Consider the following 17,460-nt stretch of genomic DNA (forward strand, 5'->3'; position numbering starts at 1 on the left):
TATTCCTAAAGTACAGGAATGATTATGCCAGTATTCTGCTTATGAAACTTAAGCAATTCCCAAGTTCCTCTAGAGTAAGATACAAACTTTTGTTTGTATCTTTGTTAGGCATTTAAAGCTCTCTGTAGTCTGACCGCAACTTATCTTTTCAGGCTGATTCCACATTTCTCTTCTCCATGAACTTTCCATTCATTCTAGCCACACTGATCCACTTACAGTTCCTTGCACATGACATTCCACCTGCTATCTCTTCCTTTGCATAGACTATCTTCTGTGACTGGACTTCTTTCCTTCCTCACCTCCACCTCTTGGAACCCCTAGCTCCTTTCAGGACTCAAATTAAGTGTCTCCTACAAGAGATCTTTCCTTATTTTCCCCAGTTTCCTCCTTCCACCAAAAAAAATTACTTTGTATATTTCTATGACATATTTTGTATTTATCCATGTACATGCTGTTTTCCTGAGTGGAAGCTCCTTGAGGGCAGGAAACCAATCCACTGCTGTCTTTGTATCCCCAGAAACATTGAAAGCTTTAGAGAAAGAATTTAGTGGAAATATTTTTCAGTTACAGAGTATTGGACCCAGAAAGGACTTTAGAATAATATAATTTAACCCACTTTTATATATTTCACTTTAGATGAAGTGACCAAGTACCCTGGTTTGGCTTAGTCATGCTCTGTTTTCAGTTATTTGTATGAGCTGAAAGAAGTGATGAAGGAATCCTGATTTTGACTGGGGCCCCTCGGACTTCGTTGTTTTTCATTATAAAGTGTTTTTTATTATAAATTAGCAGCTTAGTTTCCCCATAAGGCTCTTTAAGTATACATGTATGAGTTTTAGCCAAAATAATAAACAAACATGTTTATCATGTTGTGACTCATTTAAAAAAAATGCTGCACTATCATATATTTTACTGAACAGAATGCTACATTTTACAATAAAATATTTCCTTTCTATACATCAAGGTCATTCAGAATTCAATGGAAAATATAACATTAGAAATAGCCTTGTTCAATGATTCTCTGATAATATGCATCAGGCTAAACATAAATTAGGGAGAAGGATACTTGCCGAAGGTGTTTGCCATTGTGATAAATGAGATTCAATGAACAGTCCAGGTTGAAGAGTAATTCCAAGTGAATGGTGAGGTCCTCCAGATGCTCCTTTTTGTTGGTGACATCTTGATTTTATTAAGCACCAAGACATTGTAGATCTTCATGGAAGAAATCTATAGTCATTCAGAGGAGTTTGGCCTGCCCATCTACATAGAAAATACAACAGGAGGAGGAAAGTGGGCTGTAAATGGCAAAGCTTTTATTAATCCTATGCTTCCCGTGAAAGCAAAGACCTATTATTTCAGTGTTGCTATATGGCAGCAAGACACAGAACAGCACTGCTTCTGAAGAACTAAAAATGTAGAAACTAAATGTAGAAGAAGTTCATGGTGTAAATAGAGGCAGCCTACAACATAACCAACAAGGCATTCTGAAGAAGAGCAGCAGTAAAGGATGTTTGTTGTCAAGGAACGGACAGCTTCTCTAACAGGAGGAGAAGATAGTCTGGTTGTTTGGTTAAGAACAAGGAATCACAGGCAGACAACCAAAATAGGGGCAGGAGAAAGTGAGAAAATATACTGAGTAAAGCCTCTTTGGCAAACTGGGAGGACATGGATAAGAGTCAGACAGAGATGACAGATCCTTTTGAACATTTGAATAGGTCAATTCAGATGTTGACAGTTGAAAATCTCTTTGGTATCAATTCAGCATTTATAAATATATGTATTATATAAGATGCTTCTCTACAAGAAACTTAGCAAAATGGTTCTCCCTTAAAAAGTTCCTAGCTCCTGTTCTAGATTAACCCTAAGAAAGGGCCTCATGGTCTAAGCTTTAGGTAAATTTTTAAATTACCTGAGATATGCCTAAGAAAGCCCTCCACTAAATTTGTATATAGCAATCTATGAGTTTCCTTTAAAATCTGTCTAAAATACTTCCAGACTGCTTCAGCAATTAGTGTAAAATGATCAAAGTCTGGAAACTTCATCCAGTAACCTAATTCATGGCCTCATTCTTCTATAACTTCACTAATCCAACATTTTGAAAACTAATTTTATTAATATCTTAATTAAAATGCAATTTCAAAAGAAAGAATACAGATATTTAATTATTTGATCTCTTACATACCATAGGTTTGGTACTTGAATTACATCCTTTGCATACATATTCCATTGTGATGGTTATATAGTATATAGTTTATCTCAAAACTTTGCTTTAAAGTGGAGGGAAACCTTCAATTCTAAGTACTTTTTTTTTTATTCTGTAGCAACAAGTTTCCATTTTAACCAATTTTGGATATAGTATTGTGTCAGCCTGATACCCTATTAAACTCTTTAGAAAGGATTCTACCAGTAATAGATCTGGGAAAACAAACATCAGATCTCTTTATGCTTAGGCTCAGGGTTATCTCTAAGACCATATTTTTTCAATGTTATACTGAAATATAGGAAGCCAACCCTTTTGAATCTCTTGCAGATAAAATAAGGTTCTAAATTCTTCCATCATTAATAACATAGTTGATTTGTGCTTGTACAAATATGTTGAGATCAGATTTGGGAGAGCAGTTTGAGTGTGAAAGAATTCACTTAGCCATTCTCTGTAGCCAATGGGAGCTTTATTAGGTGAAAGCTACACAGGCCTTGTTAGCAAGAAGCTAATGAAAGGCCCTGCTATTTGGGGGAACCAGGCTTATATAGAGGTTTCAGAATGATGATGTAATTTCGGAGTTTTTTTATGGGGGGTTAAAGATTAAGGACAGGACAAGAAAGGATTTTATGACATAGGATGAGAAAGACAAAAGGAATTCTTTATGGTTTAAAGATTTAAGAACAGGGCAGAGGAACACAGATTAAAGATTAAGGATAAGGGCAGGGGTACAGGGATTAAAGATTAGAGATAGAACAGAGGATAAGGGAGACAAAAGCAATTCTTTTAGTACAAGTTAAGGAGAAGTTTTATGGTATTTCAAGATAAAGGGGAAAGGATTTTAGGATGCCCTTAAGAGCTATGGAATGAGCCCAAACCCCCTCAAGAGTGGCTTTACAAAGTACTGGGAAAAACACTCGTAATATTCTTTTTAACCCTTAGGGCACTGTTTGTATCCACATCAGTATATTGATATATGTGTATGTGTAGATAGATAGACAGACAGACATAGATATATAGATATAGATATAGCTATCTATAAAATGTAGACCACTGTCTCTTTCTTACAGGGATTGTACCTGAATTTGGAAGTGGAAAGGACCTCCAAGGCCCCCTAATTCAACTCCTTCATTTTACAGATCCTGCAGGATGGAACAGGAAAAGGTTTTAATTATCCTTTCCCCTCAAGTTTAAAAAGGGGAAGACAGGAATTAGTTCATAGGAACCTTTACTGAAGTAGTGACTAAAAGGCTATTTACTAGAAGACCTTACTGTCCTAACCTAAGTTTTTATGCAGGGCCCTCTTAAATCCTTGTGCTTCTCCACCCCACCTCATCTTTTTTTTTTTTTTTTTAGTGTACTAAAGAAGATATTTACAAACATAGAGAAGATATTTACAAACTGGAAATGTTATTTGTCTTTGTGTTTCACAGAGTACTTAATGACTTGAGTGTCTTTTTCTGTAGAATTGGGGTTCCTTAAAGCCCTGTTTAATTTTTGTCTTTGTAACCTCAGTCCCTTGCACTGTGCTTTGCACATTGCTTTAGGGCAGCTAAAAAGCTCCTTTAGGGCAGGGATCCTGCAGTATCCTGCACATCTGCGGCAACACCCATTCAGTCATTAAGGTTAGCTGCACAGCCCTACCTCACTTAAATCCAATTCACTTTCAAGATATCACCTTCCTGATGTCATTGGTCCTCTTCTAGAACGAAGGACCACAGTATCCTACACATAGTAATGGAGAGTTCCATTCTGGTCCATGCTTACCTTTCATCTGTACAGAGATCATCTCATCTATTTGGAGACCAGCTAAAACTCGAGGCAGCTAAATTGAGGTGGTCGTGCATCTAGAGCACCGGACCTGGAGTCAGGAAGACCTAAATACAAACACAGCCTAAAGATACTTTGTTATGTTGTTCTGTAGTCTGTCCTACTTGGTGAGCACATTTGGGGTTTTCTTGGCAAAGATAGAGCAGTGGTTTGCCATTTCCTTCTTCAGCCAATTTTACGGATAAGGAAACTGAGACAATCAGGGTTAAGTGACTTGGTCACACAGCTATGAAGTATGCCCTGCTTTAAACTCAGAAAGTGAGTCTTTGTGATTCCAGGCTCTGCACTCTCTCCGCTATGGTGCCACCCAGCGCCCCCCTCAAGACACTGAGGCAAGTCACTTAAACCTCTCCCTCAGTTTCCTCTTCTGTAAAATGGGGATAAAAAATGCCTCCCAGGGTTGTTACTAGGATCAGATGATATTACTGTAAAGTGCTTAGGAGAGTACTTGGCACCTAGTAAGTGCTATATAAATGTTAGCTATTTTTAAAAAAGAATTTTGGTATTTAAAGAGCTAAGATTTAGTCATGAGTAACATACCATTCTCAATGATGTCATGTAAATAAATAGTGTTGCTGTATTGTTTAAAATTTATGTACTGTGTATATGCACAGCCAGATGTCCCACTTCTGCCAGGAACATCATCTTTTCCTGTACCCTAGGAAATCCTTCAAGAGCAATAAATTATCTAGGTTCCATTTTGTTTATTTGTTCACCATATCTGTTATCTTAAAGAGAAAATATATGATTTGTAAGAAGAATGTTTTCCAAGGCTGCTCCTCTGGGTATAGAGAAAAAAAAAATTTGTAACTAATGTATTTTTTATTTCTTATTAGAGTCCATACTGGAAAGAAGCCCTCAACATATTAAAACTGGTGGTATCCCGATCTGCAAGTCTTGTTGTCCCTAATGATATCCCTAAGAGTTATGGCAGTGATATGGGTTCTCCTGAAATATCATTCACAAAAATTTTTAATAATGTCTCCAAGGAGTTGCCTGGAAAGACATTAGATTTTCATTTTGACATATCTGAGGTAATTCTTTTATGTAATTAAAGTTAAGTGTAAAAACACAAAAATACAATCCATTGTCTTTTCAACAGAATTTTACATATATATTTGGGGGTTTTCCTTCAATGGAATCTAAACAGTGCTTTTTAAGACTATTAAAATCCTATGCACTGAAAATATAATAATAGTCTTGGAAGTAGTTTGTTGTTTTGTTTTTTTTTTGTCTATTTAACAAGAGAAACTTTGAAAGAGTTTTGTGTAAGCAAGTACACATGTGCTTTTTGAGATGGTGCTTAGCATTGCCGTCCCTTGCATGGACCCTGGAAGATGAAAGGGATGAACAAGTGGGAAAGATGGGAAATTGTGCTTTCTGGTATCTTCTGAGTGAATTATTACAGTTAGGTGGTGGTTTTTGTTGTTTTGCTTGAAACAAAGTGAATTCCAGAATATCAGATATATTCATAATCAAGTAAGCTACAAAAAACAGCAAAGCCAAATATAAAGTATCTTTAGATAGTAAGTTAGAGATAGCAAAGAATTTAAAGTTGATTTATTAAAGTTAAGGATAATTTTTTCATCAGATTTTATTGAGTATTTAGAAGAATCATCTTTGAATTCATTTAAAGACCAAAAAAAATTTAACAGCAAGTATTAAAAGACATTTTTATCACTTTACCATATGTATCTAATGTTTTAACGCATCTTTCTTAGACTGATTTTTGGAAATTTCATTTTCTCTACCATATACATCTACTGTTTTTAATTATTTGAGTCCAGCTTATTTTTCCCTTTCTGTATAGACGCCAATTATTGGAAATAAATATGGTGATCAACATAGTGCAGCTGGAAGAAATGGAAAACCAAAAGTCATTGCAGTTACTCGAAGTACCTCTTCAACTTCATCAGGTTCTAATTCAAATGCCCTTGTGCCTGTTAGCTGGAAGAGACCACAGTTATCCCAGGTATATGAGATTGAGGGAGGGAGTAGTGGAGAGAGAAGGAAGGAAGAAAGGGAAAGAAAGAAGAAAGGAGGGAGGGAAGGAAAGAACAAAGGAAAGGAAGGAAAAAAAGGAAGAAGGTAAGAGGGAAGGAGGGAGGAATTTATTATTTACTCTGTACCAATTACTTCGCTAAGTGCTGGAAATACAAATAAAAAATGGGAAGAGAGTCTGTACTCTGAAATAACCCATAAAGGCAGGTTCAGCTTCAGAGTCTGTGAGAAGTCTGAATAGCTCTAAATGTTGAGTGTTGAGGCAGATGGCAAGGCCCAGTGATCCTTAAGTTATTCAAGATGACAAATACCAAGGGAATGACTTAAAAGCATGGGAGATAGTAAGAGCTGAGGAACTTAGGGGTAGGGAGTAAGAGCATAGGTGTAGAATGGTAAGGCTAAGTGACTAGCCTGATAGTAAGTTGGGATTCACAGCCAGGTTCTCTTGTATCCTTTCGACTATATTGTATTTGTGCTATGTAGTTTTTAAAATTTATCATCTTTTGACATCGAATGCTATTTTTGTATCCTAGAGAAGAACAAGAGAGAAGCTAATGAATGTGCTGTCTCTCTGTGGTCCAGAGTCTGGTCTCCCAAAGAATCCATCGGTGAGTTCATAGTAAATTTTGAAGGATCATATAATGTACACAAAGAAAAACAAATTATTCTTTCCCATTGTTTTCATGTACTATTTCACATACTACCACTATTTTAAATTTGAGAGGAAAAGTCTGTTGTTCCTTATAATAGTTCACAGCCAACTAAGAAATTAGGTTAAAAAAATTATGCCTCTTAAGACATTATCCATTTAAATTAGAGTATCTTTGTGCTCTGATCCACAGTATTTTTCTGTTCTTTCCTCTATAGGTTGTGTTTTCTTCTAATGAGGATTTGGAAGTTGGAGACCAACAGACTAGTCTTATTTCTGCGACAGAGGAAATAATTCAGGAGGAGGAAGTGATTGTGGAGGACAACAGCAGTGAACAGCAGTTTGGAGTTTTTAAGGATTTTGACTTTTTAGATGTTGAACTGGAAGATGCTGAGGTAAGATTCTGGGTTTTCTCTTGTAAATGCTAGCATAATTAAAAATCAAATTTGTCTGAGAACTAAGAATGTGTTCCCATTTTGTCCTTTGTAAAAGTTCATTGTAAGGCCAGTTTATTATTTATAATCGATAAAAATCAAATTAGAAACTTCTCATGTGATTTTAAGTATTATCCACAGTGAGCTTCAACTGGAGAAAGACTTTTAAACAATAACAAACATTTTAAGCATTGAAATTTATTTTTAAAAGTTAAAAATTTGGGGGCAGCTAGGTGGCGTGGTGAGTAGAGCACCGGCCCTGGAGTTGGGAGGACCTGAGTTCAAATTCGGCCTCAGACACTTGACACGTACTTGGCTGTGTGACCTTGGGCAAGTCACTTAACCCCAGTTGCCCTGCCAAAAAGCAAAAAAAAAAAAAAAAAGTTAAAAATTTTGTATGTTAACCTTCTAAGCTCCAAGATCATTGAAAATATTACCAAAAAAACCCCACACAAATAATTCATTATTCAAAAGTAATTTATATATGTGTTTAAGTAACTGTCATAAGTTATTAAAATTCTTGCTCAGCAGAAGAGGAAAATAATATTATGATTTTAATTACTGGCAGCATGACATACTGTTTTAAAAATAAATCATATTTAAAGATGTCCTCATTGTCATCTCTCTGCCCTGCTCTCTTGAACTCTTCTCAGTGGCAAACCATTGAATATCTTTCCCTATAACATTCTCAGTTTCTTTCTTTATTATCATGTTGCCATCTCCCGTCAAATTTCAAATTGCATTTGTCCAAGAAACCTTTTCCTTTAAGATTCTTTAGCTATAAAGCTTTCTATATCCTCAAAAGTTAAACAGTGTTATTACACAGCATGAGAAATTCAACTAGCACTTCCTGTTTAAGGCAACATGTACTATGAGTTGGGCTGAATGGATCAAGCTGTTGCCTTCCCCCATCATTATTAGTAATCCCTCCATTCTAAATTGATGATTGTATGATTCTATGATTGTAGTTTTTTTTTCAGCTCAGTAATATTAAATCAAATGTGAGGATTTATATAAACAAAATAAAAGATTCATTAATTAAATTTTCATCGGTCTGTCCCCTAACATATTATAGTGATAAAGTAGATTTTTTTTTCCTATTGAAGAATCTATAGAGTACGAGAATTCCCTTTGAGAGAGATTAAGAAGTTTATTGTATTTCTAGATATAGTTACAGTTACATCATTTTTCTTCAAAAATTTGCTCTTGAGCAGTAAACCAAATTTCTAGATGGCTTCCAAAACAGAAATAAAACTATCTGACATAAGTGCTCTTATCTGAAGCCTCATGAAAATATAAGCACATTCCTTATAAGGAGACCCAGACCTAGGGCAATATGAAAGAACATTGTTAATACAATAGAAACAGTCCCAACACCCTATCTATGTCGTTCAGCTGATAACCATTTGTCAAACCATGCCTAATGAACTGTCTCCTTGGACATCAGTTCACCTATCATCATGTTTTCACTGAACCAATTAACGATGTTAGGCAGGATATGCCTGTACTTTGAATAATTAGGAAGAATGCAACTTTTAGACCCACTTTATAAATCTTGAAATATATATTTTTAACAATTTTTAATGTATGTCATAATTATTGTAGTATATAGTATTATCAGAGATGTAATTTGTCTTTACAAGGCTTTACAGAAAATATAAGAATTATAATTCCTACATTTTCTTCTGACCTTTTGGAAATAGGAATAGGTTATCTGTTGATGGTTGTGATCTTGATCGTTAAATGTTTAAATGGACATAGGACTTCTAAAAATCAGGCATAGCCTTTCTACAGCGTTAAATTGTGAACCCTGTATGTTGTTTTTGACTGTGAACAGTTTTAAGTCATTATAATATTTCATCACAAAGTAGTAGGTCTGTGTGAAATTAGAATTTTAAAAATTCACTGACCAATTTGTTCTATCTGTTTAGCCAAACAGAAATGTTGTTTCAAGTGTTCGTCTCTGACTTTTCCATACTATATTGTGCATAAGGAGAGAAGTTTGGTTGGCCATTCTGGTGTTCTGAACAAAGCTTAATCCAGAGCTTGAATCAGTCTTTTACCATTGGCAAATCAGAAATAATTTTCCCCAAGTTAGACACTGTTTTTAAATGTTTGTCTTCGTTTTTCTAATTATGTGTGTTTTCCTTTTTGCTAACCAGGAGCTGCAGGTAAGTTGCAGCCTGGTATAGGGGCTGGTTAATCTGTTGTCATCTGTGAAGTGTGTCTGTCTGTATTTACATAGTCTTTTTATGTTTGTGTTTTAGTGCAGATACATGGTTTAGACATTAGAATTAGCTAGTCCCAAATCATAACACATAGAAAGTTCAGAGAATTATACATTGTCTAAAGTTAATTAGAGGTTTTCAACCGTGTTTTGATCCAGTTAAATGCGAACATTTAACAATATAACATTTTTTTAAAAATTAAAGGGCTGATTGAAACTCTGTTTATTATGTTTATGGTGATATTCCTACTTGTTACATGTTTTCCAAATATCATATTTTCAAAAGTAGTTGTGAAGTAATTAATTATCTTGTTTTACAGGGTGAAAGTATGGACAATTTCAACTGGGGAGTCCGAAGGCGCTCACTTGACAGCATTGACAAAGGGGACACACCCTCCCTTCAGGAATGTCGGTATTCTGGCAGCACACCCAGCCTCAACTTGACCAATCAGGAAGACACTGATGAGTCCTCAGAAGAGGAAGCAGCCCTGACAGCAAGTCAAATACTCTCGCGCTCCCAGATGGTAAATTTCGACTTTCCCAAATGATTGAGAATGGAAAGAGTGGTAGATTTGGAGTCAGTGGACCTGGGTTCAGTCCCTGGCTCTGCTACTTCCTTTGTGGCGTTGGGTCATCAGTGAACTCCTGGGCCTCGGCTTCTTTATCTGTAAGCCAGTCTAGACGACCTAAATTCCATTCAACCTTTACTTTTATCAACCTATGACTTCATTTAGTTTTTCTTTTCCTTAGACCATGATTATATGTCAAAAGTGGAAGCTGACCTCTTTTCTTAGCATATAAACGTCACTTGATTCCATTAAAGTCCATTTAGCTATGAGATATTATGATGAAACTACTCATCACTATCAATGTCACATGGGACTTTTGAATAATTCTTTTTAGTAACAGCAGTGGGTTAGCTGTCTACCCCCCAACCAACCCCCACACCCGCCCCCTTTGGATTCCCTCTTCCTTTTCCATCTTTTTTCCGTACTCTGTCACCCAAAGATAGCAGGGGTGTGGTAGATAAAATCTGCAAGCTTCTGGCAAGAGCCCTGCTGCTGATACTACTGACATTGGTTCGTTTTGGGGCCCTGGCCAAGGCACTTACTCTCTCAGAGCCTTCTGTGAAGTGAGGATAATAACATCTCATGACCTGTTTGCAGAGTACATCACAAACTTGAAAATGCAATAGAAATGTCATTTCTTCCTTCAGTTACGGCACCCAAGGCTAAAGAGCTTGCTAGCCCTGTGGGCCACATTTTCTGATGACGTAAAACCAGGAAGGATAACTTAGAGTAGATGACAGAAACCGAAACAAAATGACCTTAGTGGCTAGAGCTCTGGACAGAAAGCAAAAGGAGGAAATTCAACAAATGTTCATTAAGCATCTATTCTGGGTAGATCCCTGAACTGAATAACTAATAATCTCTGCACTCTTGTGCCTTACAAGCTAACAGGGGCACACTGCACACTCACAAGTAACTGTGATACCGAACTGACATAATAGTACGGGAGAAACATCAAAAGATTGGTATAAGGAAGGAAAGATCACATCTCTCTAGAGCAGGAGTTCATAACCAGAGGTAACTGTGAACATGAACAAGGAAAAAAATAACATCTTTATTTTCAGTCTAACTGGAATTCAACATTTCCTTCATATATTTTAAAATACTATTTTTAGAAGGGGATCCATAGGTTTTACTCATGGGTTCATGACACAAGAACAGTTAAGGACTTCTGAGCTAGAGGAATCAGGGATGCTTCATGAAAGCTGCTCTTAAAGAGAGCGAGCTATGTGAGAAAGCTCTATGAAGCCAACTCTGAAGCCTTCATGGGCTTCCTAGTCTAGTCAAGGGGCATGAGACAGACATAGGCATAAAGATATGGAGAGCTAACCTCGAGTCAGAAAGACCTGGGTTCAATTTCTGCCTCCAACATTTACTAGCTGTGGGACATGGGGACAGTCATCTAACCTCTCTTAAGTAGAAGTGAAGGTGACAGTCTGCAGTGATGGAGGAGGTTGTTCTTCACCAGCAGTTCCCTTCACTAATGAAATAACAAGTCCAGTTTTTTTTTAAGTATTTGCATTAATTAGATTTTACTTATATTCATGACTATTTTGGTTCTACTGATGCTTTAATGAGTATGTTACTGATACCTGTCATGATTGTTTTTGAAATGAAAAAAGGAAAAAATTCAAGAAATTGCAGAAACAGATATTTTAACCCAAGCAACACAATGTCTTGCAATATAAACTTGATTTCCTACAATATTTGGAAATATCATTGACTCCTACATTTATATACCATTTTTGCTTTTTCTCGTCCTCTTAGTTAAACAATGAGTCCACTTTAGATGAAATGCCAGACCACCAAGACTCCCTTCTTCAATGCCAAGATTCAGCTAGCAGTGTCACCACCGAAGAAGTGCTTCACATCAGAGCTGACAGCCCAAGCGTGGAGGCTTCTCTAGATAATGCTAACAGCCAGCTGCCTGAGGTGGGGAGACAGGTGGGCTGGTGCATGGCTGATCGGGGCTCTCCTTAGCACTTTCCTACTACTCTCTTTTCTTTCCAAAGAATTTTCATCTATTACACTGATTATTTAATTTGCCTTCAGTATTTCTAACCTGTGGGAATGTCTTAAATTGTATTTTTTGTTAACATCTTCTCAAAATTAAGAGTTGCTATATTTCAGGAAACAACCCACAGGTTAAAAATAATTGCAAGTGTTTTCAATAAGCATTTTGTAGTGCAGAATAACATTAAGTTAATGTATTAAATGCTTTTCTGGAAATGGTGATCATCTTTTTACAGCACTTTATTTTCTTTGAAAATACTGCTTTGTTACTTTTTTGCTTTGTGTTTGGGTTTATTGATTGGTGCTGTGATTGGGATTAAAACCTCAGGCCAGCTGTGTTAGCAGTTGGTGCAGTCAAATCCTTTAAAGACCTTGGAACCCTAGTATTATGTTTTTTGGAAAGGCCTGTGAGGAGTGAGCCAGATTTCAAGCTAATGACTGAACAAAAAGACGTGAGTATCTTAGCTGCTTTTTTGACTCTTGTAGATGATTCATTTCTACAATGCAGTTACTGTAGCTTTTTTATGCTTCTTCGGGGAAAATGAACATAAAGGTAAAATTTTAAATGAATCTTGCTCCATTATAGGTTTCAGTGTAGTGAATTTGCAAAAGCATTGCTAAATATGAGAAAATAATATTTTCTCTCAGGTGTTACCAAAATGATACTCTCATAAATTCTCTTCTCATTAAGGATGTTATTTGGGACATAGAACTTAAAGTTCTTACTCCAATTTATTGAGTAATGTCGTTCTCTACCCATCTTTAGTAAAGTGAATTAGTATACTTTTGTTTGGGGATCTCATCTTTTCCATTCTTAGCTCTATATCTGCGCCGCCGCCCCCCCCCCCCCCCAAGCACCTACTATGTGCCAGACTGCTAAGTGCTGGGGATACAAATAGAGACAGAGACAGTCCCTGCCCTCTAGGAGCTTACAATCTAATGGGAGAAGATAAAACACAAAAGGAAGCTGATAAGGAGTGGGAGGAAGGGGGAGGTTGGTGCTGGACAGTGGAGAAGCCAGAAAAGTCTCAAAGTAGTGTAGCCAGAGGAGAAATGAGGAGATTCAGCTGAACTGTCTCCTCAAACCAAACTGAGGTTTGGAGTTCATGGCCCCCACTTAGAGAGACAGAAGGTAATGTTGAGATTGGAGCAGTAAGGTTGATGATATCTTACAGGATGATGAGGTTATCCCATAATGAGCTTCTTGGGGCATGAGGGAGAAGTTAGGGGAGAGATGAGGAAATGTCTGAGCTGAGCTTTATTTGAGCAAATAAATTCAGTGTCTCTGCTCTCATTATTTGGGCTTGTTTAGTCGATAAATGCTAATAAGGAAATGTAATAATGTGAAAGAAAGGAAAGCAGAATTCACCAAAATGTAAGCTTTTTTTCCCTCTACTTCTTCTGTGGTTAAGTTTTGTTAGACTTGTATTACTTTTTAAAAACATAATAGGTCCTTTGCCTCTGAAAGGAGAGGCAGCATAACATAGCAGATAGGGATGTGGCTTTGAAGCTGAGACTATCTGGGTCCGAGTCCTACCTCATATACTTCCTAACTGAGTGATGTGGAACAAATCACTTTCCCTCTCAGTGCTCCAAGCAGAGAAGGGGCTGACCTGCAGTAGTGGAGGGAGGTTGCTCACCAGCAATTCCCCTATTACCAATAAAATCATGGCTGTATCCCCTATCGTCATGACCTTATGCCCTCACTATCTCTTAACTGGGACAAAAGCTTTAAGTGCGTATATATGTAAGTATAAAAATATATATGTATGTGTGTATATATACATCTACTGAAATGGGAAAAATAATTTTATGCATAAACATCATGTCTAATAAAAATATTGAATAGGTCTCTATAAAGTAGATAGTATAGAGTCAAAAAGTAATCTAGAGTGTCTACTTGTTGGGAAGCTTATATTCCTTCCAGTGGTTGCTATACTAAATAGCAAAAGTAAATTCTCATCTGTCATGGTTGTGTTATAATTGTTTAATGAATCAGATTAACTATGATATGAGAAGTGGTGGCATAATAGATCATCATCTGGATAGAGTTGGGAAGCCCTTAGTTGAAGTCCTGTCTCTGGCACATACTTGCTATGAGATTATGGGAGACTCACCCAACTCCTCTGTATCCCAGGCCTCTTGAAGTTTCAGAAGAGTTACTGACCTGCATTGGTAGAGGGAATTTTCTCACTTGAGTGTTCACTATACCAATTAAATCATAGGTCTGGATTAAAAGAATTAATCTGATATTCCAGTTAATATGTTGCCATACTGTAGATTATACTATAGATTATGTAGGGGGAATAATCTCTACATAATATGCCCCAAAAAAGGGAGAGGCAGACAAATATTGCTTTTCTTTGTATTTCCAGTGCTTAGTACAGTGCCTGGCACATAATTGGCACTTAATAAATGTTTATTGACTTGGAGGAAATTAAGGATTCTAAAAGGCAGATGTAAAGAGATAGTAAATTCCAGCCATGGGGGAGAGAGCCTATAAAAGGTATGTCAGTGGGAGGTGCAATACTGAATCTGGGCAGTAGTAGGTAGGAAAATTTGGCTGGATTTAGAGTGCATGAAGAGGAGTATTGTGAAATAATCTTGGAAATGGTGTGTTGTGTCTAACACCCAATATCTCCATAATTTCTGACTGAAAAGGGGGGGAAAAGGGAAATTGAATGCCACAGAAAGGAAGTCCATATTATTTCATTCTGAGGCTCAAAAGTTCTACTGTCGTAGAAAAATATCTCCAACTTTGTAGGCTTTTAGAACATTGCCTTTATACCATTTTCCCCTGTTGAGTTTTTTAACTCTTGGCATAAATAGTTTTTAAAATATAGCTTTAACAGAAGATTCCATTTACAAAATGGAAATTTAGAAGTGAGAGAAGGAAGGTCATAGAAAGTTGAGTCCAGTACATTCATTTTATAGATGAAGAAACTATTGTTCAGAGGTTAAATAACTTGCCCATAGTGAAAGAATTAGCCTGTAACATGCTCAATAACAGGTATTAGAGACAGTGTTCCCTTAATTGATTGAGATACTTGGTTTTCTTGTTTTTTTAATTGGTTTTTAGAGTGTTATAACCAATTTCTAATAAGGCCTTACAAAAGTCTGGTTGACTAGGAGCAGCAGTGACTGTAATATTCAAATGAATAATGAAAATAATATATTGTTTAATTGAAGGAAAAAATCTTTTAATGTTATATCCTAAATATAAATAAACTACCTACTAAAGTATATTCTGTTCTTTCTGATAGGCAGTGATAAGGAAGGGAGTGAGTTGGTGAGGAAAGATTGAAAATTAAAGGTGGGAGATAGTTGTCAGACAGTTGTGCTGGAGAGATGGGAAGGGGTAGGATCAAAAGTACATCTAGAGGGACTAGCCCTGGTAAAGGAAGAGACTGCAGTAAAGAAAGAATGAGAGATTAGATATGTGGGTCAAGATAGATATGAGGGTCAAGTTTAACACTGAAGTAAGTTACAAACCTGGGTGACTGAAAGAATGCTGCTGTCCTTGAAAAAAAGAGAGAAGTATGAAACCAGAGAAGGTTTGGAAGTAAAGAGACTAAATTAAGTTTTGAACATACTGAATTTGAAGTGCTTAAGGAAATTCAGTTCAAAGTATTCAATATGCAGTTGAAATATCTACTAGGCCAAATAGTGATGCTACTTAGACCTGTAGTATCTCATTGGATTATTATGAAGTACAAATGAGATAACATATGCAAAATGTTTAGTAAGCCTTAAAGTGCTATAGAAATGTTAGTTCTTATTATACTTTATTAATGATATACTGTTTTCTCTTTTGGGCTATGTAATTATACCATAGTAAAGTTATGTCATTAAATTTTGGAAGAGATAAGTTTGAGTACATTTTATACTGGGTGTTAACTTTTATAGGGTTTGGCATCTGAACCACATTTGCTCTTTTAGTATTCATCTTATTAGATAAATGAACTTACAGTTAGGTTAATTTTTAAATGTCTTACATGCTAACATTTTTCCCTTGGGGCATTTAAAGGGAAATTTCAAAACAATTCCAATGACTAGAAACCATTAATTGTATGTGCTGAAAGTTATTATAAGCCTGAAAATGGTAAAAGAACCTCTGCTTTCAAATTGTAATCAAAGCCATAAATATTAGAAGGCATGGTATTTCTTTTGCTGTAAGGTCACAGTTACATTTTGAAATCACATCAGTAGTACTTTACAGTTTTCTATATTTTGAAGGAATGTCTTGTCCAACACTCGGATTTTACAGATAAGGAAAGGAGATTTAAAAAGTCTTAAGTGATTGAACTAGTGACCCCCCAATTAGAATCAATGATATAAAATTGAAATAAAACTAAAGATCACTTAAAAGACATTTAAAGATACTCGAAGTCCAATTGTGTGAATAAAGAAATAACTGTCAAAAGAGAAGTGGGCCGGCAGCAGTGTCATTCTATATTTCCTCTAGAAAAAGGAGAGGTCCTCAAGGGCAGACATTGACTTTCATTATTTATCAGCAGGGCCACACACAATTTCTTATAACATAGTAGGCACTTAATAAATGATTGTTGGGTTGGATTGGACATGAATGTTATAATGAATTTGTTTTGTTAAAAAAATTTTAAAAAGTAATGAAAACTTTGCTTGCTTACAGGATGGAAGTTCATTATTAAAAGATGAACATGTTAGTATGGCTTTTGAAAATGAAGGGTCATATGTTATGCAAGAACAGCAAGAATCTCTCATGTGTCAAGAAATTATTGAATTGGAAGAAACTGAAATCCCAGAGCCCCCAAACCTTGAAAGCTATCCTGAATCAGTGTGTGAAGAGGATGTTACCCTCGCTTTGAAAGAGCTGGATGAAAGATGTGAAGAAGAAGAAGCTGACTTCTCAGGTTTGTCTAGGTAAGAATCAACTCCTTTATGATATAACTTAGACGTACAAGAACAGGTATTTGTAACAGTGACATTTTATATTTTCTCATTTCTTAGAAAGCTTTCCTGCTTTTTCATCTACTTCATTCTCTTGACGTTTTTTCAACATATCTTTTCCTATAAGCTAACGTTTCTTTTTTAAGAACGTAGAATTTTATAGTGTGTTGTCATTTACCAATATTTTCATATCTTTGCTGAGGAACAACAACAATCTAAGGATTTCTAAACCATCTTCAGAGCATATTTGGTGTTCTTATTGTAAATGTTGATGAATATTATGTCTAGTGCTTAGTATATATGTATCACTTTGGTTTGATGGAGAGAGTGCTAGACCTGAAACCAGGAAGACCTGGAATAAATATAATCTATAAAATGAAGATAATAAAACTTATACTACCTACCTCCTGGGGCTGTTATGAGGATCAGGGTAGAAAATGTATGCTTTGCAAACTTAAAAGTGTTAGTAAATGTTAGCTATTCTAACTTATTTTTATATATTATAAACACTTATATGTTGATGTTAGTCAGTTACCACATTAATATTTCCATAATCAACTCAGATCCTACCTCTTCCAAAAATTTTTCCTCAGATGCTTTAATCTACA

General features: G+C 36.0%; 1 protein-coding gene across 1 annotated transcript in view; it reads left to right on the plus strand.

Annotated features, from left to right (window-relative positions):
- The window catches only part of FRYL (FRY like transcription coactivator), a 315,130-nt gene that overhangs the window by 270,943 nt on the left and 26,727 nt on the right, over positions 1–17,460 (plus strand). Inside the window, exons 51-57 of the mRNA XM_036763836.1 lie at positions 4,867–5,064; positions 5,841–6,002; positions 6,565–6,639; positions 6,899–7,075; positions 9,662–9,865; positions 11,678–11,854; positions 16,575–16,825. Coding sequence (XP_036619731.1) covers positions 4,867–5,064; positions 5,841–6,002; positions 6,565–6,639; positions 6,899–7,075; positions 9,662–9,865; positions 11,678–11,854; positions 16,575–16,825 — 1,244 coding nt within the window. The remainder of the gene's footprint in view (positions 1–4,866; positions 5,065–5,840; positions 6,003–6,564; positions 6,640–6,898; positions 7,076–9,661; positions 9,866–11,677; positions 11,855–16,574; positions 16,826–17,460) is intronic.

The sequence above is a fragment of the Trichosurus vulpecula genome, chromosome 6, assembly GCF_011100635.1.
Source record: "Trichosurus vulpecula isolate mTriVul1 chromosome 6, mTriVul1.pri, whole genome shotgun sequence".
In the NCBI taxonomy this organism is placed as follows: Eukaryota; Metazoa; Chordata; class Mammalia; order Diprotodontia; family Phalangeridae; genus Trichosurus; species Trichosurus vulpecula.